The sequence below is a fragment of the Ptychodera flava genome, chromosome 7, assembly GCF_041260155.1.
Source record: "Ptychodera flava strain L36383 chromosome 7, AS_Pfla_20210202, whole genome shotgun sequence".
In the NCBI taxonomy this organism is placed as follows: domain Eukaryota; kingdom Metazoa; phylum Hemichordata; class Enteropneusta; family Ptychoderidae; genus Ptychodera; species Ptychodera flava.
In genome coordinates this window covers 46,700,487-46,728,337 of record NC_091934.1, presented here as the reverse complement: position 1 = coordinate 46,728,337, position 27,851 = coordinate 46,700,487, and the positions used below count along the sequence as shown (strand labels likewise).

General features: G+C 36.3%; 1 protein-coding gene across 2 annotated transcripts in view; it reads left to right on the top strand.

Annotated features, from left to right (window-relative positions):
• Positions 1-22,747: 22,747 nt before the first annotated feature.
• LOC139137717 (centrosomal protein of 104 kDa-like) overlaps positions 22,748-27,851 on the top strand; it is a 35,116-nt gene continuing 30,012 nt past the window's right edge. For both annotated transcript variants that reach the window (XM_070705964.1, XM_070705963.1), the window contains exons 1-2: positions 22,748-22,869; positions 23,999-24,206. In XM_070705964.1, the coding sequence (XP_070562065.1) occupies positions 24,002-24,206 (205 nt within the window). In that variant the 5' untranslated portion in view covers positions 22,748-22,869; positions 23,999-24,001. The remainder of the gene's footprint in view (positions 22,870-23,998; positions 24,207-27,851) is intronic.

Below are 27,851 nucleotides of genomic sequence, written 5' to 3'. Positions count from 1 at the left end.
CAGGGACTGCAAGTGGCACACTTTTGGAAAGGGTGGCAATAAACATATCTGGTTGTAAATTTCTGAAGAAAAGTTAATTACTAAATATGAATACTTTTTTCGTTATGTCTCACTGATACATATGATGCACACAAAGACAAGCAAAGATGTCAATTAGAAATGGTGAACAGAAAATCAGAGGAGCAGATAATTGGCAAAGTGATATATATCTTTAAGTTTAATGGTACATCATTTGCATATATCCAGATATTTCTGGAAAGTGAGATGTACATGTACATGCACACGTTCAGCATACATTTTCATTTGATGATGCTGAATATTTGCAGACTCACAGTGAAAGTTTTAAACATTAGGAATTAAAATTGGTGAAAGCCAACTTGTTTTTAATTTTCTCTTTTTTTCTAATTTGGTTGTCATAAAACCAAGTAGCTGCCACTTAAAGCAACAATGCTGAGGAATATTTTAGAACATTTCTTGAACAAATTTTCCAAAACATGAATTCTCATGTTATTCTGCTCATTCCATTCACAATCCAATGTTCATATTAAAATGCAGATTACCCTGTGTAAGTCAAAGTTCACATTTTGTCAGCAGTATTTTTCAAAATTGACAGAGCATTCATATTTCAAATTTTTTTTAACAAACTTTAATTTAAAATAGTCATGATGCGCATGTTTTCAGATGACACAAAACAATACATGTTAATTTGTTTTTTTGCCTTTTCTGCCAGCCGCCACTGTGAAATCTTTGATTATACATATCAGAATGAATGGGACACAAAATTATTACCATAATACACAATGTGTAGGCCTATCCACATTTCTCCTAGCCTCGTACACACTGAGATCACTTCTTGGACTACAGCAAATTTCTTGTGTACACAATATTTCAACTATCCGACACCATATCATTGATGCAGTGCCACATGATCTTCTGGATGCACATACAGGATTATTGGAAAACCAACCCTTTTGTAAATTTTTCACCATATATTTTTGACAGTAATACATAATATTTTTATTTTCAAAATTAAAAAACTATTCGCTGAAAAGCAACTTGAATTTATTTTCAAAAAAGTTTATAGTAGATGTAAACACTGTAAAAAGTTATGTAGAACATTTAAAAAATTTAGAAAGGGTAAAATTGATGAGAATGAAACATAGAAAAAAGGAGCAGAAAAGAAGAGGATAAAAAAATACAAGGACTGTGACTGGTTTAAAGTTGCTCTTGAGTGTTACCTTCAGAATTTAAAGGTAAAAGATTAATACCTTGATAAACATAAATTACCAAAACAAAAAAAATTTGAAAGCTGAAAAAGTTCAAATTATAACCGCACATATACATGCACAACCTTCATTCAATTTAAGAAAACTGACAGGGAAAGATATTGTAACAACTTATGTCACAGATGAGTCAGAGTCAGATAGCAGTGACTCTGAATTGGAAACCTCTGTCATTAGAGTCATTGAGAGTATTGATGATGGTGTTGGTTCTGAATATGATAATGACACAGAAACTGACACTGACAAAATCCAAGAGAACCAACGTGACCATGTTACTTTAAGAAGTGGCAGAGTAGCAAGTCGTTTTGTTTTGAATTAAGGTGGAGCTGCATGTTGCCAATACAGTTTTTTTCAAAGCAATATTTCTCATCAAAGATGACAAGGAAACCCCCTCATACCATATATTTTCAAAAAGCAGAGACTCTAAAGTTTAGTATGGTGACATTAGTTAATTCAAAGGATGGAGTGGGTGTATATTTGGGGTAAAAAACCTCAATTTTGGTATTAATGATAAAAATTAATTAAGTCAAAAACTAGACAGTATTTTCTGAAATGTAATATTTCACTTGAAAGGAGAGTATATGTAGAAAAAAAACAACTATTTTATTGGGCATTATCCATCCTCATTTTAAAATTGTAGGGGTTTAAAGACTGACACTCTAATAATTGATTAAAATCATGATCAGCAAAATTAAAATGCCTCTTATTCAAAATGCCTCTTATTCAAAATGTAAGAGCTTTATTGCTAAACAAAAACAATTGATAGTCGTTGTGTTATATAGCATTTAAAAAACATAATGTGAAATTTCAGAAAATTTGACCCAGCCGGACTGGAGTTAAATTCTTTGGAAATTTTGAAATTGGGAGGCAAAAGAAGCCAAGAAATCGGGTGATTTGCATATATTTGCATAAATTAACACTTCTTTATCATGCAACTTTCAACTGCTTTACAAGCTACAAGGTAAACCCAACCTTAAAAAGACATTTGCTGTAATTTTTAGCATTTGTTCAATGTTCATCTCTGTGTATCAGCATTTGTTTGTTATTCTATCACTACATAGAACACCCAATGCTGTATTTAGCAACATACCAGTGTGAACATAAATGACCATTGTTATTGTTGATAAATGAATTCTAGTCTGGACTTGATCCGAGATCTCTTTTCAAAAAAAACAACCTTGACTGTTCACTGTATGGTTTGTGTTGACATGCTAAATACTGGACATTTTATGACGCTTCAGGGAGGAGAACAAGATACTGCAGTAGATACATAAAACAAACCACTGTGAATGTTACCGAATTTGGCAGCTAAAGGAGTTTAACTAAACATGTTGAGTTTATCTGTAACCCAGGTAGCGTCTATGGTTCTCTTTTGTAGAGATCAGAAACTCTGGGCAAATATTGAATTGATGTTTTTTTTCCTTGGCCCCCCTAAAAGATTGTGGTATTTTTGTCTGCCCCCCCCCCCCCTTAAATTTTCTTGGGAAAAATGGGTGCATGGCCCCCCCCCCATGACAATCCTCCACCCCCCTGGAAGTAAATTCTGAATCGTCCCTAATTTCATAATCTCAGATGTGAAACACAGAGACTCACACACTTGTCGCACAAATGTGTTGCAATATTTCATCAGTCGCTGTCTTAAGAGGGCGCTGCACCCAACACAGCGTATTTTGCTCAAAAATAACCTTTTCGCAAATATTAGACAGATTTGGCTAAACGTTTTACGTGAACGTGAACACGTAACGTCACGAATTTCTGCGATGATGTCATCGACTTATGCGTACTTTCCCCACATACACGGAGCCGGCGTCGCGTATTTACGTGGAAACAGCTGTTTTCACATTATTTGTAAACGTGTAAATTTATTCTCATCTTTAGGTATCAAAACATGATATAAGGGACTGGTCAGTTTCTTCGGTCTGGGGGGGGGCGGTGGATTATTTTTTGCCGAAGTCAAAAAGTGGGTGACCCCCCCATATTCCACCTTTCGAAAAAAGGCTGACTCCCCTATTCTAGCTTTCGAAAACAGGGTGACACCCCCCCCCCCCGCGCGACAAAGGTAAAACAAAAGGTGGATAATTCAGTATATATATATTCAGTCATTCTGTGAATTTTAATGAAATTGTTGTCATGTCAGTTGTACGATAGGAACTTAAAAGTGTCAATTCTAAAGTTTGAATACAGTATTTTGAATGAGCTGTGAATGTACTCCACTCTTTTTATGCATAAAGAAGATGTCCAGAACTGTTGTAAGAAAAATGTGATAGTGAAATATTAGTGCATGTTGCTTTCTAATACTGAGATCTCATAGAGGAAACAGAAAAGTATCAGGAACTTGTCATGCTTTTCATATGAACTGCAGATTTCATAATGATTAGTACACTTTGCAAAACAGACTTTCAATTTACAGAAATCAAGATATATCTGACATAATATCTCTGATATATTAATTTACTGCACCCGAAGGGCGCGCCGAAAAATATTAAACATCCAGATATCTCTAATGTATATACATATCTGATATAGGAAAGTCATGTAGCTGAAGGGCATGCTGAAAAATATTGTTTGATATTTTAAAGAAATGCGCCCGAAGGGCGCGCCGAAAAATTTTAAACATACAAGTATGTCAGATATATATATATGTGTCTGATATATTAAAGTTTTGCACTAGAGCGGGGCTCTGAAAAATGTCTTATCATTATTACTAAAGTTATGCGCCCGAAGGGCCCCTAAAAATGCAACTGAATGATGAAATTTGTGGCTGGCACAATGCATTTTTCGCAAGTATGAGCCATGTCGAAATTAAAAAACGCACTGACCCCCCTATTGGGCATTTCAAAAACATGGTGACCCCCCTACCACCAAAGTCAAAAGCAGGGTGACCCCCATGAATACCCCCCCCCCCCCCCCGCCGGAGGAACTGACCAGTCCCTAAACTGTGAATCATTCATGCACATTGTAAGTTGGATATATGGTAGTGATATCCTCAAAGATATATATGTATTTTCGTTATTTTTATGTGAAATATGTTCGTTGATTCGCGGCATACCGGATAACCATTGAGCTATCCCTGTGATGCGGAAACAGACTACGCGGACCCAAGCCGAGTGGAATCGTTTCTTGCGCCTGCCACACGAACGGGTCACGTAACGTGTAGCCAAACGGCTTTTTGCACGTTAAAGGTATACAGTCACCTGTGATCTAAATATGCCCATATATGGTCAAAGGGGCGTTCCTTGGTATTCAAAATGCCCATGTGAGGGCGCTGTTTTTAAAAAGCGGCCACCCGCTTAAAATCTGTGATTGGTTAGATTTTCTCTTTCCATGGTATCTGTGGCAAAATTGGAACAGATGACAATATACCTTTAACATGTACGCCAACGCCAACGTAGATTCTACGCGTTCACGTAAAATGTGTAGCTAAACCTGTCTATTCATTGAATTTAAATGAATTTGTTAGCCCAAGATTAAAATATTTGTTTGGTTCACCTTTTATCTTGTCAAGCAGTCGTAAGTGACGTGATAAAGAAGTTTATATTTATGCAAATGTATGTAAATTACCCGATTTCCTGGCTTCTTTCTTCTCCCAATTTCAAGATTTCCAAAGAATTTAACTCCACTCTGGCTGGGTCAGATTTTCAGAAATTTTCACACTATGTTCTTTAAATGCTATATTAAAAAACGACAATTTTGTTTGGAAGTAAAGTACTTTGAATAAGAGGCATTTTAATTATGCCAATCATGATTTTAATCACTTTTTGAATGTCAGTCTTTCAATCCATGCCATTTTAGAATGAGGATAGATAATGAAAAAAAAATAGTCCTTTTTTTCTACATATAGGCCTACTCTTCTTTCAAGTGAAGTATTACATTTAAGAATATAGCGTGAAGTTTTTGACTGAAATTAATTTTTATCATTAATACCAAAATTGAGGTTTTTTACCCCAATATACACCCACTTCATCCTTCGAATAAACTTCTGCTACCATACTAAACTTTTAGAGTCTCTGCTTTTTGAAATTACATACTATGAGGGGGGGTCTCGTGTAATCTTTGATGAGAAATATTGCTTTGAAAAAAACTGTTGGCAACATGCAGCTCCACATTAAACCATAAATTTGCTTTCTTAGCAAGGCATCGAAGTTATCAATTCTGTTTGATACGAACATGGAACTGGCACTACATCATTTCTCGTACTCCAATAAGAGACGAGCAGCATTATTGTAAGCGACTTTCAATTTTCTCATAATATTTACAGAGTAATTGACCCAAAGTGGACCTCCACACAGTTGATAGCAATACGTTTTGAAAAGAACACACTTGACATGAAAAGTACATTATGATAATTTTCTCAAGAGCATATTAGCTGCTAAATAAAATGTTTTCATTTGGTGCTCAATGTCCTCATCATCACTGAAAGCATTATTTAAAACGTAACCCAGATGCTTTTTCTTTGTAATAAAATTCAATTTAACTCCTCCAAGATAGACAGGAGGAATGCGACTAACTCTAGAGGAATCGGAAATAACAAACATGCAATTTGTTTTCTTGTTATTGAAAATGATATCGTGACTGTCACCATACCAACTACAAATATTGACCAACGTCCGAGTCCCTTTCACAGAAGGACTAATTAGACAAATATCATCAGCATTCATTAGGTGGTTTATGCAAATTCCTCCGATGTTACAACCAGTTTTCGTCTTTGACAAAACACAACTCAAATCATCAACATACATTAAATAGCTTGGGTGACAAGATCCCACCTTTTTTACACCATTTGTAACAGAAAATGTATTAGACGTACACGACCCAAGGGTATGAATATCTGCTGAGTTCTGTACCAATGAAAGAGAAATATGACGGTGTAAACAGGAACCTTACGATGAATTAGTTTTTTGAATAAAACCCAATGGTTTACCCTGTCAAATGCCTTAGAGGCGTCCACACGAGTAATAATACTGCCATGATTTCTATAGAAGTTGATGACTTCTTTTAAAATAAAAGCACACATATCACTGGAATGGCCTGATTTGAAACCAAATTGATAATGCGAAGTAGCAAGCAAAGAATCAATTTTTCTCTGCAAAATTAGCTTAAGAAGTTTAGAGGCTACAGTAGAAATGCAATCGGACGATAGTTACTTTTGTCAGCGATGTTGTTGTTTTTATCCTTTACGATAGGAACTAAAATTGTATCAGAAAGACGGCTAGGGCAAACAACGTGCAGAAGCATAGCCGTAAAACACATACTATGAAGGATGAAAACTTTACTACTTGCATACATGATTTGTAGAAGAAAGTGAATCGGAACCAGCAGTTTAACTAGCCTGAAGTTTCCCTATGGCATCTTTACAGTCACTAGGGGAAACAATGACGTCTTTTTTCAATATTACAGCACTCAATAGCATTAAACACAAATTTCTTGTCATCATTCGTGATCACAGAGTTATACATTTCACAATAGTGGTTGCGCCAATTTCAGCTATTTCTGCCCCACCAGTGCAACCATTCAGATTACTTGGCCTGTTCGAACATTTTGTATACTAGCAGAGTGCCAAAATTTACTGTGATTGCCACCAGACAGAATTCTGGCCATAGAATCAGCTTTCATTTGGTCTTCGTTACGTCGACAGGCATGTAAAGTAACTTAAATTGAGCGCGGCGTTTGAAATCGTACAGTGGACCATGCCTGGGTTTACCAGAATTACGCCATAACTTAAATGCATGACGAGCAATTGAATGCGCGCATTTCTTTTAAGTGATCATTCCAACCAGCAATATTATATTTTGTATTTTTATCAGCACACGAAATAATTTGACTACCAGCATGGAATAAGCTATCAATGATATTATCGTAAAAGTTAGAGGTACTTTCAAGGTGACTCAAATCTTTACAATGAATGTCTTTACAACATAATGCATAAGTAGGAACAGTTATGTCAGCAAGAAGTCTGTCTAAAGTTAAATTATACAAATGTCGTTGCTTGCTGCTAACACTAGACCAGTTTACAGTAATTTCTGGTCTTATACCATTAACTTCTGTGTGATTGCACGATAGCGAAATACTAACATCACATACAGTACTGACAGGTAAATGGTCAGACAAAATCATGTCATACAAAATATCGAGTCTTAATACAAGAATGAGCAGTTGAGGTAGATAGACAATGGTCTAACCATGGCGTAGATAGACAATGGTCTAACCATAAAATAGACAGACAATGGTCTAACCATGAAGTAGATAGACAATGGTCTAACCATGAAGTAGATAGACAATGGTCTAACCATAGACAATGGTCTAACCATGACGTAGATAGACAATGGTCTAACCATGAAGTTGATAGACAATGGTCTAACCATGAAGTAGATAGACAATGGTCTAACCATGAAGTAGATAGACAATGGTCTAACCATGAAGTAGATAGACAATGGTCTAACCATGAAGTAGATAAACAATGGTTTTACCATGAAGTAGATAGACAATGGTTTTACCATGAAGTAGATAGACAATGGTCTAACCATGAAGTAGATAGACAAAGGTCTAACCATGAAGTAGATAGACAATGGTCTAACCATGACGTAGATAGACAATGGCTAACCATGAAGTAGATAGACAATGGTCTAACCATGAAGTAGATAGAAATGGTCTAACCATGAAGTAGATAGACAAAGGTCTAACCATGAAGTAGATAGACAATGGTCTAACCATGAAGTAGATAGACAATGGTCTAACCATGAAGTAGATAGACAATGGTCTAACCATGAAGTAGATAGACAAAGGTCTAACCATGAAGTAGATAGACAATGGTCTAACCATGAAGTAGATAGACAATGGTCTAACCATGATGTAGATAGACAAAGGTCTAACCATGAAGTAGATAGACAATGGTCTAACCATGAAGTAGATACACAGTAGACAATGGTCTAACCATGAAGTAGATAGACGATGGTCTAACCATGAAGTAGATAGACAATGGTCTAACCATGAAGTAGATAGACAATGGTCTAACCATGAAGTAGATAGACAATGGTCTAACCAGGAAGTAGATAGGCAAAGGTCTAACCATGAAGTAGGTAGACAATGGTCTTACCACCGGTAAAGAGGGTCGATCATGGCCATGGCATAAAGTGAACTTTATTGTAGGTATTATGTTTTTGAAAATGTGGTGACCCCCCTTTCCTACCAGTGAAAAAGCGATGACCCCCCCCCCTTTGCGGATTCTAAAATTACGATGACCCCCTGGATTTTGCCCCCCCCCCCTCCCCCCGGCCGCAAAAACTGAACGGTCCGTAAGCACCTTATTCGGTTACCAGAAAGTCAAGGATGAAGGTACAATGCACTCTTGTCAATTCTCCGACACAACGCCCTCATACTACGGGTGAAGAAAAGATATTCACAATTTCGGAGCAGGTAGCAATTTAGTAACTCGACGATCACACTTTACTTACATAGCTCGAGTGTCGCAAAGCGTGGTCGACTGATCTCCCATACAGACAAGACAGAAAAAGGATTGCGATGGATTTGGAGATCGAAAATCTGTCCCCGAGGCAGTTCAAACTAACGCACAAAGCTCATGAAATAAGATACGTAGAGGTGAACAGATTAAGTTGATACTGTTGCGCAGACGGTTTCATTGTTGTATATTTTATAATAATAGTTACAGAGAAGAAGGCAATTTACAGCACACTGCATAATTCATGTGATAATCAGATTTCCCAGTTTATATCCAGTGGCTACTACACTTCATAATTCATGTGATAATCAGATTAGTTTCATATCCAGTGGCTGCCGACGTTTTTCTAAATTGTGCCTTAAAGTTAAGAATTCACCCAGTTTTGAATCTCAATTTCTGGCTATTAAAACAGATGGATTAGCAATAACTGGGCAACGGAGATGATGCTTTATAGGAGTTTATAGTAGTTTTACAGTAAATGGACCATTTGAGATTAGGGAATGATGGCTTGGGAAGAGAGATGGATGGGTAGAAAGTGAGAAGTATGGAGTGTGGGGTGGATGGGTGTGGAAGTGAGATAGATGATGGAATATGTAGGATAGATGGATTGAGGTGAGATAGATGATGGAATATAGGATAGATGGATTATAGTGAGATAGATGATTGAATATAGGATAGATGGATTGAGGTGAGATAGATGATATGGAATATAGGAAAGATGGATTGTGGTGAGATAGATGATTGAATATAGGATATATGGATTGAGGCGAGATAGATGATATGGAATATAGGAAAGATGGATTGAGGTGAGATTTATGTGGTGAGATAGATGATTGAATATAGGATAGATGGATTGAGGTGAGATAGATGATATGGAATATAGGATAGATGGATTGAGGTGAGATAGATGATATGGAATATAGGAAAGATGGATTGAGGTGAGATTTATGTGGTGAGATAGATGATTGAATATAGGAAAGATGGATTGAGGTGAGATAGATGATATGGAATATAGGATAGATGGATTGAGGTGAGATAGATGATATGGAGTATAGAAAAGATGGATTAAGGTGAGATTTATGTGGTGAGATAGATGATTGAATATAGGATAGATGGATTGTAGTGAGATAGATGATTGCATATAGGATAGATGGATTGAGGTGAGATAGATGATGTGGAATATAGGATAGATGGATTGAGGTGAGATAGATGATTGAATATAGGATAAATGGCGAGATAGATGATATGGAATATAGGAAAGATGGATTGAGGTGAGATTTATGTGGTGAGATAGATGATTGAATATAGGAAAGATGGATTGAGGTGAGATAGATGATATGGAATATAGGATAGATGGATTGAGGTGAGATAGATGATATGGAATATAGAAAAGATGGATTGAGGTGAGATTTATGTGGTGAGATAGATGATTGAATATAGGAAAGATGGATTGAGGTGAGATAGATGATATGGAATATAGAATAGATGGATTGAGGTGAGATAGATGATATGGAATATAGAAAAGATGGATTGAGGTGAGATTTATGTGGTGAGATAGATGATTGAATATAGGAAAGATGGATTGAGGTGAGATAGATGATTGAATATAGGATAGATGGATTGAGGTGAGATAGATGATTGAATATAGGATAGATGGATTGAGGCGAGATAGATGATATGGAATATAGAAAAGATGGATTGAGGTGAGATTTATGTGGTGAGATAGATGATTGAATATAGGAAAGATGGATTGAGGTGAGATAGATGATATGGAATATAGGATAGATGGATTGAGGTGAGATAGATGATATGGAATATAGGATAGATGGATTGAGGTGAGATAGATGATGTAATGTAGGATAGATGGATTGAGGTGAGATAGATTGTGGCGAGATAGATGATTGAATATAGGAAAGATGGATTACGGTGAGATAGATGATATGGAATATAGGATAGATGGATTGAAGTGAGATAGAAGATATGGAATATGGGATAGATGGATTGAGGTGAGATAGGTGATATGGAATATGGGATAGATGGACTGAAGTGAGATAGATGATATGGAATATAGAATAGATGGATTGAGGCGAGATAGATGATATGGAATATAGAAAAGATGGATTGAGGTGAGATTTATGTGGTGAGATAGATGATTGAATATAGGATAGATGGATTGAGGTGAGATAGATGATATGGAATATAGGATAGATGGATTGAGGTGAGATAGATGATATGGAATATAGGATAGATGGATTGAGGTGAGATAGATGATATGGAATATAGGATAGATGGATTGAGGTGAGATAGATGATATGGAATATAGGATATATGGATTGAGGCGAGATAGATGATATGGAATATAGGAAAGATGGATTGAGGTGAGATTTATGTGGTGAGATAGATGATTGAATATAGGATATATGGATTGAGGTGACATAGATGATATGGAATATAGGAAAGATGGATTGAGATGAGATAGATGATTGAATATAGGAAAGATGGATTGAGGTGAGTCAGAGATAGATGATTGAATATAGGATATATGGATTGAGGTGAGTCAGAGATAGATGATTGAATATAGGAAAGATTGATTGAGGTGAGTCAGAGATAGATGATTGAATATAGGATAGATGGATTGAGGTGAGATAGATGATATGGAATATAGGATAGTCTCAATCGTTAATAATGTATTAGAGTAAATCTATGTTCCACTCTGAGCTTGTATATCCCAGATATTTCGAAGGGACTAAGCCCTTCTCTTCATTGAGTCCACTACAGTCACTGATCTAGAACAGCCACAGTCAAGTTCAAAACTCCTTGCATGACAAAAGAGAAAATACATAACAATTATGTAACAGTTTCTGGTATCGAAAAACAGCATCGAAAGAACAAAATCATTTTGGATTAGTAAACTGGACACAATAAACAACGGCATCAACAGAAAAAAATAGGCTGCAACCCCCACCAGAGGACATGGGCATGCACCAGAAACTGTTACATAATTGTTACATATTTTCTCTTTTGTCATGCAAGGAGTTTTGAACTTGACAGTACTGTGTGGCAGTTCTAGATCAGTGACTGTAGTGGACCCAATGAAGAAGAAGGGCTTAGTCCCTTCGAAATATCTGGGATATACAAGCTCAGAGTGGAAAATAGATTTACTCGAATATAGGATAGATGGATTGAGGTGAGATAGATGATGGAATATAGGATAGATAGATTGTGGTGAGATAGATGATGGAATATAGGATAGATGGATTGAGGTGAGATAGATGATATGGAATATAGGATAGATGGATTGAGGTGAGATAGATGATATGGAATATAGGATAGATGGATTGAGGTGAGATAGATGATATGGAATATAGGATAGATGGATTGAGGTGAGATAGATGATATGGAATATAGGATAGATGGATTGAGGTGAGATAGATGATTGAATATAGGATAGATGGATTGAGGTGAGATAGATGATATGGAATATAGGATAGATGGATTGAGGTGAGATAGATGATATGGAATATAGGATAGATGGATTGAGGTGAGATAGATGATTGAATATAGGATAGATGGTTGAGGGGGGAGAGATGATATGGTATATAGGATAGATGGATTGAGGTGAGATAGATGATATGGAATATAGGATAGATGGATTGAGGTGAGATAGATGATATGGAATATAGGATAGATGGATTGAGGTGAGATAGATGATTGAATATAGGATAGATGGATTGAGGTGAGATAGATTATATGGAATATAGGATAGATGGATTGAATAGGATAGATGGATTGAGGTGAGATAGATGATATGGAATATAGGATAGATGGATTGAGGTGAGATAGATGATATGGAATATAGGATAGATGGATTGAGGTGAGATAGATTATATGAGATAGAGATGATATGGAATATAGGTTAGATGGATTGAGGTGAGATGAATAGGTTGTAATATTAGGTTGAGGGGTAGGGAAGTGAGATGGACGCGTTTTGAGTTATAAGTATGATTATAAGCAGAAGTTAGATAGTCGCGTACTAAAATGCTCTAGATGAATTGCATGATGATGGGATTGTAAGGAAGCGTCAAGCTAGATGGGTATGGAATGGACAGTATTGCATAGCAGCAAGCATGAGTAAATATGACCGAAAATCAAGATAAGCGATTGTGATCAATAAATGATGAGATTGGGAGCAACTGTTACATAATCGATGGAAGACTTGCCGTAATCTCCACTTTTCAGTTTCTTTTCAATCGTAAATTTAACATTAGGCCTATTAGTAATGAGTCAATCTGGGCATTTATACACACATGCCGCTATTGAAGTCGTAGGTAGTAATAGATAGTTGTAGTAAAGTTTCCATCCGTTTCAAATTATACTGGAGTTACTACATACAACGATATTGTGCGTTGTAATTGTGTGTGCCACGGCAGGGAGTCAGCACCGCAGGGAGCCTAAGAATTTGCAGATATGTAAATGGAACTACGGATGATAAATTAAATTTCGCATTTATTTATCGTAAATTGCGTATCGACGATGTGGATTTTGTACAAATCAAATTGGTTTAAGGTAAGCTATCTTTACACCACGACATCCCTCTATTTAGCGCAATGCAGACACGATACCAAAAAAGGCCTTACTCAAAATAAATTGTTATCCACTATGTAAACTGACTGATTGTTATGAAAGCATAAACGTTCTCCTTTTACAAAAGGGACATTTGAAAAAGTTACACCCATTTTAACAGTACACAGACCGTGAACTCTTTTATTCTTAATTATTCTAAATTTCCATCATAATCATCACGTCAATCACACCATGGAATCAATAACGAACTCAATTTTTCAGATATTTAAGCTCATATATAAATAACTCCTGATGTCTGAATTTTGTTAAATGCATCGGTGACAAATAGAAACTACTTCAGTAATATCTATCAGAACCTTCAAAACATTCTCAAAATGTGTTCGATAATGTAAATCCAAAATCAGTCAATCCCATTTACAGATGCAACTGTTAAAGCAGACGATGACATAAATTCTAGTAATAACAAAAATACTTGTAGGGTTAATCAGCCGGCAGCAGCTCTCTCAAATTACGAACGTCAGCGTTCGGTAAGGCGAAGTGTTATCAGTCTTCATAGCTTGAAATCACAATGTATTCAAGTTACCGTATTTGATGACAGAGATAAAACCGCTGCCTCGTTCCTGATTCTCTCCACTTGCGATGGTCAGTTTAAGCACAGCCTTTTCGGATGAAGCTAATTTCTTCAGAATTAAAAAAATTCCAAGATAACAGTTAATCAGAGGGACGAAACACAAGAAATCACCACTGTTTCGTCAGGATTTTTCGCAAGGGAATAGGTAGTCACTCGGTCCTCTCGGAGTACATGGTGGTGTCCTCCAACAGATCTGACAAGTCGAAGTTTACCGACAGAACTCTCAAAACTTACGCAAACGCAGTACGTTTTCCGAAACGCCTTCCTGTACTTGGTATTTGTTAAATTATAGATTAAAGGATTATTAGAGCTGTTCAACATCAAAATTATCAGAAACCAGACGTGAAAACATATGAAGTAACTCAACCCATCGACATAAATGTTATATTGGGCTAACAACCAGGCAAGCTGGAACAAAGATCTTGGAAAGACACATAGGAAATGCACTGTGGCCGTCACGACACAAAGTCTGGCTACCTGGCGTCTTGCCTGTAAGGTATGGTGGGCAGCACCGAGGGTCTGGTTTGTTCGTTGTAGCTCTTTTCTAACTAGACAATACAAAATACAGACTAATGTAGCAGATATTAAGAACATAATGAGTCCAACCAAGTTGATGAGTATTTCACGGTAACTAGAATCTTCATATGAGTACATGTCGGGAGCAAAACAGTCCATTTGTAGGCCGAATCCCAATGCTAATGATGTCAACCAAATCAGAAATAGCATCAAAAATATTCGAGACCGACTGTTCAGTTTCTTCCTTCTGTGTGTGAGTGGCTGACATATCGCCAAGTATCTTTCAAAGCTTATGGTAATAATCGTTAGTAGTGAGTTTGTGTAGGTGGTACCTGTGAGAATGTAACGTGTACATGCAATATCCGTTGAATTGTACAGATACTTCGATGCGTTTTCGGGATCAGTTAATTCTGCGAGGAAAGCTGACGTGTGCATTGCAAGATACATTACATCCGAAACAGACAGGTTGACCAGCAAAAACGTTATGGCGTTCCGAATAGATGGCACCTTACAGACAACTACAACGAAGGAAGTATTAGACACAATTCCATAGCAACCAATCGCGATCGCTAAAGCTGGAATATAGGATCCAGAGTTTAAGGAAAGTACAGGTTGGCAAAACTCATTCCAAGGAGTTGTGTTGACTTCATAGAAGCTGGAATCATTGTATTCCGCGTTGTCATAAGATAGTAATAAATCAGAGTCATCCATGGCATCTTCTTGAAAATTATCCAAAAGCAACAATTAAGTGAAAATCTGGCCGTCTATGTTCAATTTTCGTTCTTCGATATACAGTGATCGATATACTGAGTATATCTCCAGTTTTGTATACCTTTGTTGGATGTGGGTTCACAACGAGCCGATATCAACGACTAGCGAGTTCTTTATGAGAGCACTCTCAATGTTGGACACTTAAAATTTCAACTTTTCTCTCTGCGCATCTTTAGGGAGTGGTTCCACGCACAAATTGAATACAATTATCAGTGACGTATGAGAAATTCAGTAAAAAACACGTCAGTATGGTGTCGATAATCACGTCACGGATAGCACTATACTCAGTGCATACTCAAGTATATATACAAAGGTAAAACATAGCACACGAAAAGATTTAATCTTTCATAATACGACAAAATTTTAGGATACGACAAATGACTAGGTTCTTGAACTCCTTTCTGCTTCTTATCTTTTTCTTCAAAAGCTGAATTGCAAAAAACAGAGTGTGCAACATACAGCCATTCTTGACAGGTTTGATCGTAGTATGCGATTGTACACTTCTCAAAATCGTTGTCAGTTCTAACACAATTATCACACATATATTGTACATGCATGATCATACTTTCACTGATGAATCAAAATGAAAATTTCTATCGGCAACTGTGACAAGACGGTTGGACAACCGAGAGTTTGGTATTTGAGGTCGCAGTAAACCCGAGGAAATAATCGGGGAAAAAAGTATCAGATGAAATATTTGAAGCCATTATATTTGAATATTGAAAAAACATATACTTTTGGATGAGAAATTCCGCAGAGATATCAAAGAGATGCCGTCTTTTTTAATGTGAAAAAAATGCATCATGAAGTAACACGATTGGAACTAATTTGGGATAATTGGATCTTAATATTTTTCAAATTTCTCAAAAATGTTAGGTGGCCTATAGCTGAATGTTGCAATATTACAAATCAGTCAAAAAAAAAAAAAACCAACAAAAAAAAAACAAGAACAGACATTACTTTACCATCCAATTATCCCAAATTAGTTCCAATCGTGTCATGTCGGCCACGTCGATCACGTTTTGTGTCGCATACAAAAAAGGAAAGTTAATACGGGTGGCCAGCAAATGTTCATCGTTGCTTTAAAATAGCTTCGACACCTTCCGTTCTTTTTTCGCATTTTTTATATCTATCTCTTCTTAGAAAGCACAGTTTAATGACTTACAACTAAGCTTTATGTTACAAAATTATTTAACACCATTTCAAAGGTGCTCAATTTCATAGTCACGCTTTGCGGCCATGACGTAATGAATATTTCAGCCCGTCTACTTCTTTTCAATCTTACAGGTACCTGCATCAATACTACAGGCTGATACTGGTACATTCTTATGGGGTGAGAACACCGCCAAAATTATCTTTAAATCTTTCTCTAAACTTATTTCACCATTATTATTCAATTATTTGGTGATTTGGTCATAATTATTTCAGCATTTGGTAATTGTTGTGCCATAATTTGATCATTATATGGACATGATTATGACATGATTATGACATGATTATGAACTTATTTCGTAATTTGTTTGTTTTGCCATTATTCAGCATTGATGTCTTGATTTGGAACTTATCTCATTATTATTATCATGCCATTATTTGGTGATTGGGTCATTTTTGTGTCATTATTTGGCCATTATTATGCAATTATTTAGTCATGATTACGACATTACCTTGACATTATTATGAATTTATTATGTTCATTCGGTTCTTTTGCCATTTTTCGGCATTGATGTCTTAATATTTAAGAAGTATATCGAGGGGAAAGTTTCATAGGGCTATCTAATGCAGTTGATGCAGCAAGTGCAGCAAAGTAATGAAAATGGAATGTTACTTCAAAGAAATTTTCTCTGGATCTTTTACACTAACCAATAATCTTCAAACAGTTTTGTGTTTGTTTGTTTGTTTGTGTGTGTGTGTGTGTCTTCCATTTATTATAGAACATTTATTCAGTTATTGCCTGTTTACAAAATAAAACAAACTTCCTGTGAAAGTTTTGCATTTTTTAATTTGTTTTACTTAATGTGAACCAAACGTTTGCTTTGCTACTGTATTCATATATATTTAGATGTCTGTCACCATCTTCTTCAGGTTTAGAAATAAACATATTTCACATGAAAGAACAATTAAATGAAATAAAAAAAAATTATAATAATAATGTCTATTATTGACAAGACTGTATACTATTTTGGAGCCTGGTCAATTAATACTTCTGATGCAATTATATTGTCCCTTTTATATTCAATTATATTATATTAAATTATATTAAATTATATTCAATTATATTAAATTATATTATATTATATTATATTATATTATATTATATTATATTATATTATATTATATTATATTTTATTGCATGCCTCAATGTGAATGCAAATCGGTGCATTGATTTGAATAGGAACATCCAGGGAGTTATAGTGGGCCAGTGAACAATGTACTGACCGGTTTCCATGGATACGCGGTCAAGTGAAGCCCCTCGACATTTTCAACGTCAAAGTAGACGCTTAACGCAAGATGTAAAATATCGATGCGCGCACTGCTATTTTGACTTCATTAAAATCTGTTAGATGCTGGTCGATAATGGAAAATTGATTGAAAATGCCCTGTATGCCACTAAATGTCATAGCATTAACTGTGAAAAGGCATGTAATAAAAATATTACAGCCTGAATACATCAGTTTAGATTTCCTTGCAGCATGCAGGAGACAATTTGCCCTCCTGGCGTCGGGCACATAAACCTATGTATTCAGGCAATAATATATATTATATCATACCAGTATATTGATGGTGCAAATACAGCGATCTGATTGGTCGAGACGTGAAAAGAACCGTGTTATATTGGCAATATACCACGGCTGGCATACGCGTGAGCTCTCAGCTTGAGGAAAAATCCATTATGACGTTCCACGCCAGAATTTCAATATACTGGTATGATATCAATTAATCACACCCAGCGATGGTATACCACTCGATTTTGACCAGTTCACTTCATATATGCACTCACTATTGCTCATGCATATATGTCGTGAACTGGTCAAAATCTCATGGTATACCATCGCTGGGTGTGAGTTTTTGCCTAAATATTACATTATATTATATTTAATTATGTTATATCATACAAAATAATCACTAAGCTTAATACATTATATTATATTTAATTATGTTATATCATACAAAATAATCACTAAGCTTATCATACAAATCCATAATCCAATTACACTGGGTCAAAATTAGTAATTCATAGTCAGCTATTATATTATATCATGCTACCATGCGCCATTCTGATTGGACGAGAGCTCATTCTACCGATGCTGAAATACTGTTTTAGCACTGATAGCAGTGGTAAAACGGGCCCCTAAACCAGCATTTTTGAAAATTGCCCAGTCTGTGTATTTGAACTTAATCCGAAACAGTCCACTTTGTTTCAAAGACCGAGTTATAACATAGACATTAACACAACACAGAACAAACAGCAAAGTATCAGTACACACCACAAAGTCTAATTCCTGAAAGAAAGATATATGGACCTCTTGCAGAGACCAACCATAGTACTTCAAAGACTGTATCATGATAAAAATATTTGTATACAATTTTGAGATTAGGCAGCATACAGAGTGTTGCTATCACATTTAAACTGTAAATTACAGTAACCGAACAATTTCAAGATAAAATGCAGCAGGTTTTTGACCCTACTTTGATGAATTACCATCAATTATTGATAATAATTCTGAAATGCAAGGTAGATCCCAGAATTTGAAAATTTGTACTTATATTGTTTTGAATTGTGTGTGTGAGAGAGAGAGAGAGAGAGAGAGAGAGAGAGAGAGAGAGAGAGCTAATGATTTTTTAAAGTTCCTGGCCACGAAGCCGAGAGAGAGAGAGAGCTAATGATTTTTTAAAGTTCCTGGCCACGAAGCGAATACATGTATTGATTGCAATGATAGTTTAGCGTACGAGCGTGAGTGCTCCACGAACTTTACAGCGTGTGGAGAGGTCGCAGCCAAAATTGTAGCAACTTAATTAGGGACTAGTCAGTTTCTTCGGCCCGGGGGGGGGGGGTTGGATTATTTTTTGCCGACGTCAAAAAGTGGCTGACCCCCCTACTCCAAATTTTGAAAACAGGGTGATCCCCCCTATTCCAAATTTCGAAAACAGGGTGACCCCCCCCCCCGCACGCGACAACTGTAAAACAAAAGATGGACACAAATTTTATATATATATATATATATATATATATATATATATATATATATATATATATATATATATATATATATATATATATATATATATATATATATATATATATATATATATATATATGGTCTTTGAAGTACTATGGTTGGTCTCTGTAAGAGGTCCATATATCTTTCTTTCAGGAATTAGACTTTGTGGTGTGTACTGATACTTTGCTGTTTGTTCTGTTTTGTGCCCAAGTTCAGAGGTTGCATAAAGCCATTATGGTGATAACCGGGAGGGCACATTGTATACATTTTGTGTATTTCTCTCACTGCTTAGCAGTTAGAGCACTCTGAGATTGTTGGGCAGCCTCTTGCGTAATATAAGGGGCATTCACTGCTATGCTTCGCTCATGGTACGTATTGCCGTTAGAGCACTCTGGTTAGTCCATATTTTCAATCCTCAACAATGTGTAACCGTACTCTCTGTGCCCAAGTTCAGAGGTTGCCATAAAGCCATTATGGTGACGACCGGGAGGGCACATTGTATACATTTTGTCTATATATATATATATATATATATATATATATATATATATATATATATATATATATATATATATATATATATATATATATATATATTCATTCTGTGTTTTAAAGAAATTGTTGACATGTCAGTTGTAAGATAGGAATTTCAAAGTGTCAATCTTAAAGTTTGAATACAGTACATTTTGAATGAGCTGTGAATGTATTTCACACTTTCTATGCTTAACCAGCTGTCCTGAACTGTTGTACAGAAGTGGATGTCAATCATTAATGCAACTGAATGATGAAATTTGAGGCTGACACGATGTATTTTAGACAATGATGAGCCTGTGTCGAAATTCAAAAACACACTGACCCCCCCATTGGGCTTTTCAAAAACATGGTGACCCCTATCACCAAAGTCAAAAACAGGGTGACCCCCCCCCCCCCCCCCATGAATCCACCGGTCCCCCAGGCCGAAGAAACTGACCAGTCTTTTAGCTCGGTAATTGAACCAATCTATTTTGAGAGGGGGATTTGGCGAGTGGGTTGGTTTGTGGCTTCTGCGCTCGGTGATTGGTAGCCCTGCGTACAGGTTATACGGCCTCTCTGTGGTGGGAGGCCGTATAACGCCGGTAACACGCACGTGATTGCGACAAATCCATCGTTATTTGGTGAATTCACCAAATTACTGTTGTGAGTCAAAATTTGGTATGCTGTCACTCATCATTCGAGAAACAGACAGCTGAACAGACAGGTCATATTTTGATACAACATCTCCGTATCTACCGTAGAACTTCTTAAGGGGAGAACCATTTGATTTCGGGGGGGTATGGAGGAAGTGGGTATGGGAGCAAATTTTTTTTTCCTGTCAGAGTGACAGCAATTTTTTTTTCTACTGTAAGACCTGCATCAATTTTTTTTTCAAATGGAGTAGCAGTGCAATTTTTTTTTTTATTGGTCATCAAGTTTGTAATGCGTTGTATAGGCCTATAAGGGAGGCGTCATTATTTACGGCCTGAAACTCCGAAATTTGAGGTGACCTCCCCCTTCGCCAACCATGATGAATTTGAGTAACCTCCCTCTCTAACTCTGAAATTTTGACTGATCCCCCACTTAGAAAAGTTAAATACCAATACATGTAATTGTAAAATTTACAAAATACAGCAAAAGTAAAGACCTTTCAAATCCTGATGTACCCTGCTAGACTATCATCAGTTATCTCATGATGGTTCAAAAAAGGTGAACACATCAAAATGAAATTCAAAGTCACAATAAAATAAAGATATAAAAGATCACGCAGTATCTAACCATATAGTATATTGTTTAATTTTGATGGATATTATGACAGGGTTTTCACTATGATATCTGACGGGGCAGAATTTGAAAGTACAGGGGGAGTAAATGCGAGAGGCTTAGGGGGAAAGTGTCACAGGGGCTTCCCCTATCTTGCATGGAAATTTTTAAGATATTGATGTGTGCAATGGTGCAGTCTGGTGCAATCTGAGAGTTTTTTTTTAATTTTATTACTAAGTGAAACTGTTAGAATACCCCAAGGGAGAGAGCACGAGAGGGGGTTCCCCCTCTCGTTTTGGAAATTTTGAGAAATCGATGTGTTTAATGGTGCGATCTGAGAGGAGTTTCAGTTTATTTTGCACTCGGTAAAACTGTTTGTAAATGACATTGAACACTGATATTTTTTTACATTTTTTGCATGATCAGTGTTTGAGTCACAATATTCAACAACCAAACAATGACAATAAAATTTGTGAAAAACAGTTCTGTTTGCCAGAGAATGAAGACAAATGAATATAACAGGAATGGAAAATCTGTGACCTTCTGTCATTTCTCCAGCTGCCAGCTTCTAATGAAAAGCCAGAATATGGTATGTTTGCGATCCGGTTTGTGGTGTCATATTATAATTAAGGCATCGATGTAAGTTCTCAGGGAAGATGCTATCTTTTGTGGTCAGAGAAACAAGGCTCACACATTGTATTTCATTGTTTGTTGTTCCTCAATTTTTCATTGTCAAGGTACATCTTTCTAACATATTATATTGAGAAAATAATATATTGGTTTTAACACTAGTTTATTGACTCCTGCCTTGTGTTTTAAATTTAAACATAAGAATTGCTTGTGGTAAAAACATTTGCGCCGCCTATGGCGGCGAGCACAGAATACATGAGAATAAGGTTTCAAAATTTTGCTAATTTCTGGTGCATTGTGACAATTTTTTTTCCTCTTCTGTCTGTTATGACAATTTTTTTTCCTCAGGCCATGACAGGATCAATTTTTTTCTCTTCTATCTCACCTGGTGACAAATTTTTTTTTTTCTCAAAATCCTCCATACCCCCCAGAAATCAAATGTTTCTCCCCTAAATGATTTCACTTATCTACTGTCTGAGAATCCTTGCCTCACTAACTTTTGAGCTAATAGGCTGTGTCTAAACTCGAAAGTCTTCATATGAATTGCATGCTCTAGTGTATCTAAGGAGTTGTGAAATATACACACCAAAAGCTGGAGATGATGGTTGCTCTACGTTTTCAAGTCCCCACCCCCTTCCCCCTGAAATTTCCCCCGAGGTGTTTGTGAATGCGGCCGTATATCAAATGCATAAAAATCTCTAGGCGTGTTCCAGCTGTTTTCAGTCTTTTACGTTGACGAAGTCAAAATAAGCACGTAGGAAATAAATCCGTCAGGAAACCACCAGCATAGCAAACACTGTGGACTTACAGTTGCAACTTACATGTAACACTTTCTCGAGGTCGACGGCACCTCATGTTCTCGCGAGACTTTGTCGAGATTGTACTTATGAAGCATACTGCGCATGCCAAGTATTCGTGCATAATTCTGTTGTGCAGTCTCATGGAGACGCTATTCACGTCTGTGGGTTGCATCTGGAAATAACTGCGAGATAATTACTGAAGGTTGTAATTCATATTCTGGTTTTCTACATTATTTTTATTCTCTAGGTCTATATGTAGCGCTTGATACACAAAGCCAAGATTTTGTATTTATACTGAACATGTATCTTTGTGTTTACACTCAAGCCACATTCCATTCACTATCAAAGTGGTCGGACTGTACTGTTATGGCGGGCAAGAACTCTATGAATATACCTCCATAATTTAACAACGTCGTCGCAAAGATTGAATAGTATCTGAAGATATACGTGTATTGTAGCTTGAATAATGTTTTTCAAAAATTTATGTTCATCAATTAATGCACCTGCCGCTCGAATGAAAGTGCAGTTGTCTGTCAACTCGTGTTTTGATGTTCACGTTTTGAACGCGGAAGTAAATTTGAACTCCAGTCGAGTCACTCAAGTTAATCTGATCATGGAGGTATTAAAGAGAAAGACCTGATATGCTGCAACAGTACAAGTGTCAAAATATATGAACGACGATTGCAAATTCAAGCCGATTTAACTAACAGATTTCGGTAACGTGTCCCTTCGATCGGCATGTTTTATCAATAATATATCATTAGTGAGTGAAGTGGGCCCTTGGGACTTGTTTGTAACAGTACACTTGTTTACAAAAACTCTACATCTTATAAACAAGTCTCAACAACCAATCTTTCATTCAACATCAAATCAACATGCATGACGTATTATATAGAACTACAGTCCTTCAGAGGGAATCTGAAAGAACAGCCACGAAAATAAACATTGCCACGGTTGTGAACAATCGTACAAGGGATACTGATGTATTTTCGTCGACCGCTGTGCCATGTCCTTCGTCATGGTACGATTTCAAGGGCAGTGAAGTTTAAACTGGATCCAAATATTCTTTGCTATGTTTTATATCCAGTAGCAGCTTATGTAAAAAGTCGAACAAAACGGAAAAAACCAGAGGAGCATACTACAAACTTAAGTTGTTCTTAAGATCTGGGTATAAAAATGAGCCATACACGTACATGAATTTACCCTTGATAACTTTTCACTCATAGGAACTGGTTGGCATACGACAAGATATCTATTATGTAATTTTTGTCATTGTCTATATCTAATTTATTTTATTTGGTGCCTTCCACTTTCAATATTGAATATTACAGGAGATGCCCCGTAAAATACCATTTAGTGTTGTACATGCAAGTAGTCATGACGACGGTTACACAGCCAAAGAACTTGAAATCCATAATCCCCTAGTGAAAGGCTGGCAAGCATCGAGATTTTGTCTCTATCCACAAGAAATTGTGGTCAGATTGACTGAAAGGGCCAGAATACGGAAACTACAGATACTCTCTCATCAGTTTCTTGTGGGTGAGTGTAACCATTTTCTTAAATTTCAAAACTAATGATAGATATTTCGGCGTCATCTTCACAAAAACCTTTGAAGAAGTGATCGAGTTGGTACTTTTGGCTCGCTTTCATGAAATGGCATCTGGTTTTACTTACCTCTACTGGTTTTAAAATATTGTGTGCTACAGTATGCCTCTCTGTGGACCCACCACATTTGTAGGCGTTGAGGCAGTGGATAACTGTAGGTTAGCTAGGAATTGGGCAAAGCCAAGTTTGGCGTAATCCAATGATGTCAAAAGTTCTATTGTTAGTTTAAGATTACACTAGTTGGTAATTTTTTACTTTCACGGAAATGACACTGTACGATGATTGTGATTAGTGGCTGTAGCAAATACACAGGCACTTAAAGGCCAGGAACTTGATCCCCGGGATCAAGTTTGTTCTTGTCTGCAAGAGGATTATGGCGTGCCATAGCTTTTTGTTTTTCATTGAAATTGTGATCTGATAAGTAGATTTCCCTGCAAAATAATTAGGCGCCAGCACTGGCCTTTAACTATCTTGACAAAGTCTGTTAGAGTTTTGGTTTGCAGTGCCAGTGTTACACAAACAATGCTACATATATACAAATGTACAAGGGCAGTCAGTATTGTTTGTCAAATTCAAATTTTGACATCTATTTTAAGAACACTGTCTTCACTGCTAGCTACAATTTCTGAAACAAGCTTTTCTGGAGAATTTGTTGATCTTCACAAAAGGAGTCATTTCATTGCTGTTGTTAAGCCCCAGTAATGGTACCTTAGGACCATTATTCCAAGTGAAAATTGTGTGTTTTTCCCAACACATACATTGTCGTGTGTTGTTCAGTGATGAAATGAGCATGATTTATGCTTCTGCAGCGACATACAAGAGCTAAATATTGCTGGCTGTCACTGAAAAATGAGGCGCGGGTTTGTTGACAACTGCCATGTTGTCATGTGATGCAGATTGCTGAAAATGATGACATCATCGCTCTCACAAGATATTTTGGATCACGTTGGGTGGATAAATGTCAAAACAGTGTGAATTGAAGAATTAAACCATTGGCTGTTGTTTTTAAGTGGTGAGTTGGTTGCAAAATTAAAGCAATACACTGTGGCAGACTTTTGCGTAGATTGTTTAAATGAACTAGATAGCCCAGTGTAAATGCTATGTAAAACCAGGTATTAGGGCCAGTCTGCCCGTACAATCAACACAGCACGTCTTTCTGGCAAAATATGTTGAATGACCTGCAAATCAACAGATGAAGATGAAAAATATGAATCAAGGACTGCTGTTTTACAGGTGCCTTTGGCTCTCACCCTTGAGCCTTAGGCTCTCTGTTGTGTAGACAAGCAAACTGCACTGCACCTGCCGCAGTGGCTTTGCTATATTGGTATAAAATATGTGGGACTGTAGACATCCTGACTTGTTACATTCAGTATAATCTAGAAAAAATTGTGTTAACTTTTAGGTTTACTTTAAAATTTTGTGAAGAACGACTTTTGGTATTTTAATTATTTTCACTGAATACCTGTATGCACATAGAGTCCAGATTTCTATGTTGGCTGCCTTATTTTGACGTCTGCCTCAAGATGTTATTTATCCACACAAAGAAACAGCACGTATATTATTATCTACTAATAGGTAGATACATCTGCTAACATGTACGCTAAAATACTGCAAAGGTTAGTTTGAAACTAGAAACTTAAACAAATGTGAAAAGACACAGGCACTAAGGATTTAATGGAGAACATTTACATTTCAATTCCATTCTGTGAAGTTTCAGTTTCTTCCCTGTGGAAATGAAAATTGACTGATGTGAATTAGTGCAGGTGTTGTCTTGAAATGGATAAACTGCCAGGATACAAATAAATTACTTTTCTATACATAAACGAACAAATTGGAATCATAAAGTTCAGATCATTTTTCAGAAAGATTAAATTCAAGTCAGCATCTTTGAGAGTAATATTAGTAACCTTCAAACCTCGGTTTTATGATTTTGAATTAGATATGTGCGGATTTTTATCCATGATTATCCGGTGTTCATGTTTTCGACATTGCTGGAATAATGTCCCACTGGAATGTTTTCTGGTTAAGTTTGTCACAATGAAGCATGTTGTAGTCAGTTCAAGTCACTTTAAATCTTGAGTACATGTCTGTCATCGATTAGTGCTGTTTTGAAAAACCAGAATAAAAAGATAACAGTACCGAGTTGATTTTAAACACATTAAACAGATAAAACAGATGACTTGAAAGTCAGGCTGAGCTTAGGAAATTTATAATTTTAAGCAAATCTTAGAAACCAGGTAATGTAAACTCTGTGTAACTTCCACAGTTTTCACCAGGGCATGAAATCAACTGTTGTCATGACTACAGGTTTAGATGTTCATTGTGTATTTGCATTACGTATCTTTCCTGCAAAATTTTCTCAGGTATATGATTGATCAAAATGATTTATTTTTGTGTTCGTGGCAAAAGTATGTATCACCTATATATGTATGTATGTATGTATAGCCTATAATATGTCTACATGGATGTTAGAAGGTTTGTAACAGAAGCAATCACTACTATGTTGAATGAACTGCTGAAAAATACAGTAATTACCTGTTAAATAGAGAGGCCAAACTTTGTTTTCACATTGTGTTTTTGTCTTTTGTTAGTTTGTGGAGGAGCAAATTCTTTAATTGATGGGCTAGCCATGCTGCTATTTTAAAAGAATCTGCCAAAGTTTTTGTTGATTAAGAGTATAGTTTACTTGTACTCTTCGCTATATTGTCTGATTTTTCCAGGAGACGATGATGGTGTTTGACAGAACAATTTGATCATTTGATGTGAACATATTTTACACTGAACTAAAATATCATCACATGTAATCCATACAACCACCTTATTGGCATAAAGTTAAAAGTTTTAAGATTAATATAAGTTAGTAGATTCCTGCTTGAAAAAAATTCTATATTCTTCTTCATCAGTTGACCAATTCCTTCCAGCTACAGTAAACACATGCATTGGTGGTATATTCACATAGCGGCCATCCAGTCACATGAAGAAGAAATTCAATTTAACAGAGTAGCTACTGACTCACGCAACTGACCAAGTGCTTGAAGTCATGAAATGTGAACTTTATCTAGAACATTAAATATACATGAAAGATTTTATGGTGACTATCGGGTGTCTGTATGGCTATGAAAAATTTAGGAACGTAAGAAAATGGAAGAGAAATTATTGATGTATTAATCTACTCGTAAAAGCCGATGTGATTTTGCCTAGCCAGTGGACTCTAGTGCCTATGTTAGTTCTATGCGATTTTACCAATGCAGTGGGTTCTATGTGATTTTACCAATGCAGTGGGTTCTATGTGATTTTACCAATGCAGTGGGTTCTATGTGATTTTACCAATGCAGTGGGTTCTATGTGATTTTACCAATGCAGTGGGTTCTATGTGATTTTGTCTAGCCAGTGGACTCTAGAATCTATACCAATGCAGTGGGTTCTATGTGATTTTGTCTAGCCAGTGGACTCTAGAACCTATACCAATGCAGTGGGTTCTATGTGATTTTGTCTAGCCAGTGGACTCTAGAATCTATACCAATGCAGTGGGTTCTATGTGATTTTGTCTAGCCAGTGGACTCTAGAATCTATACCAAT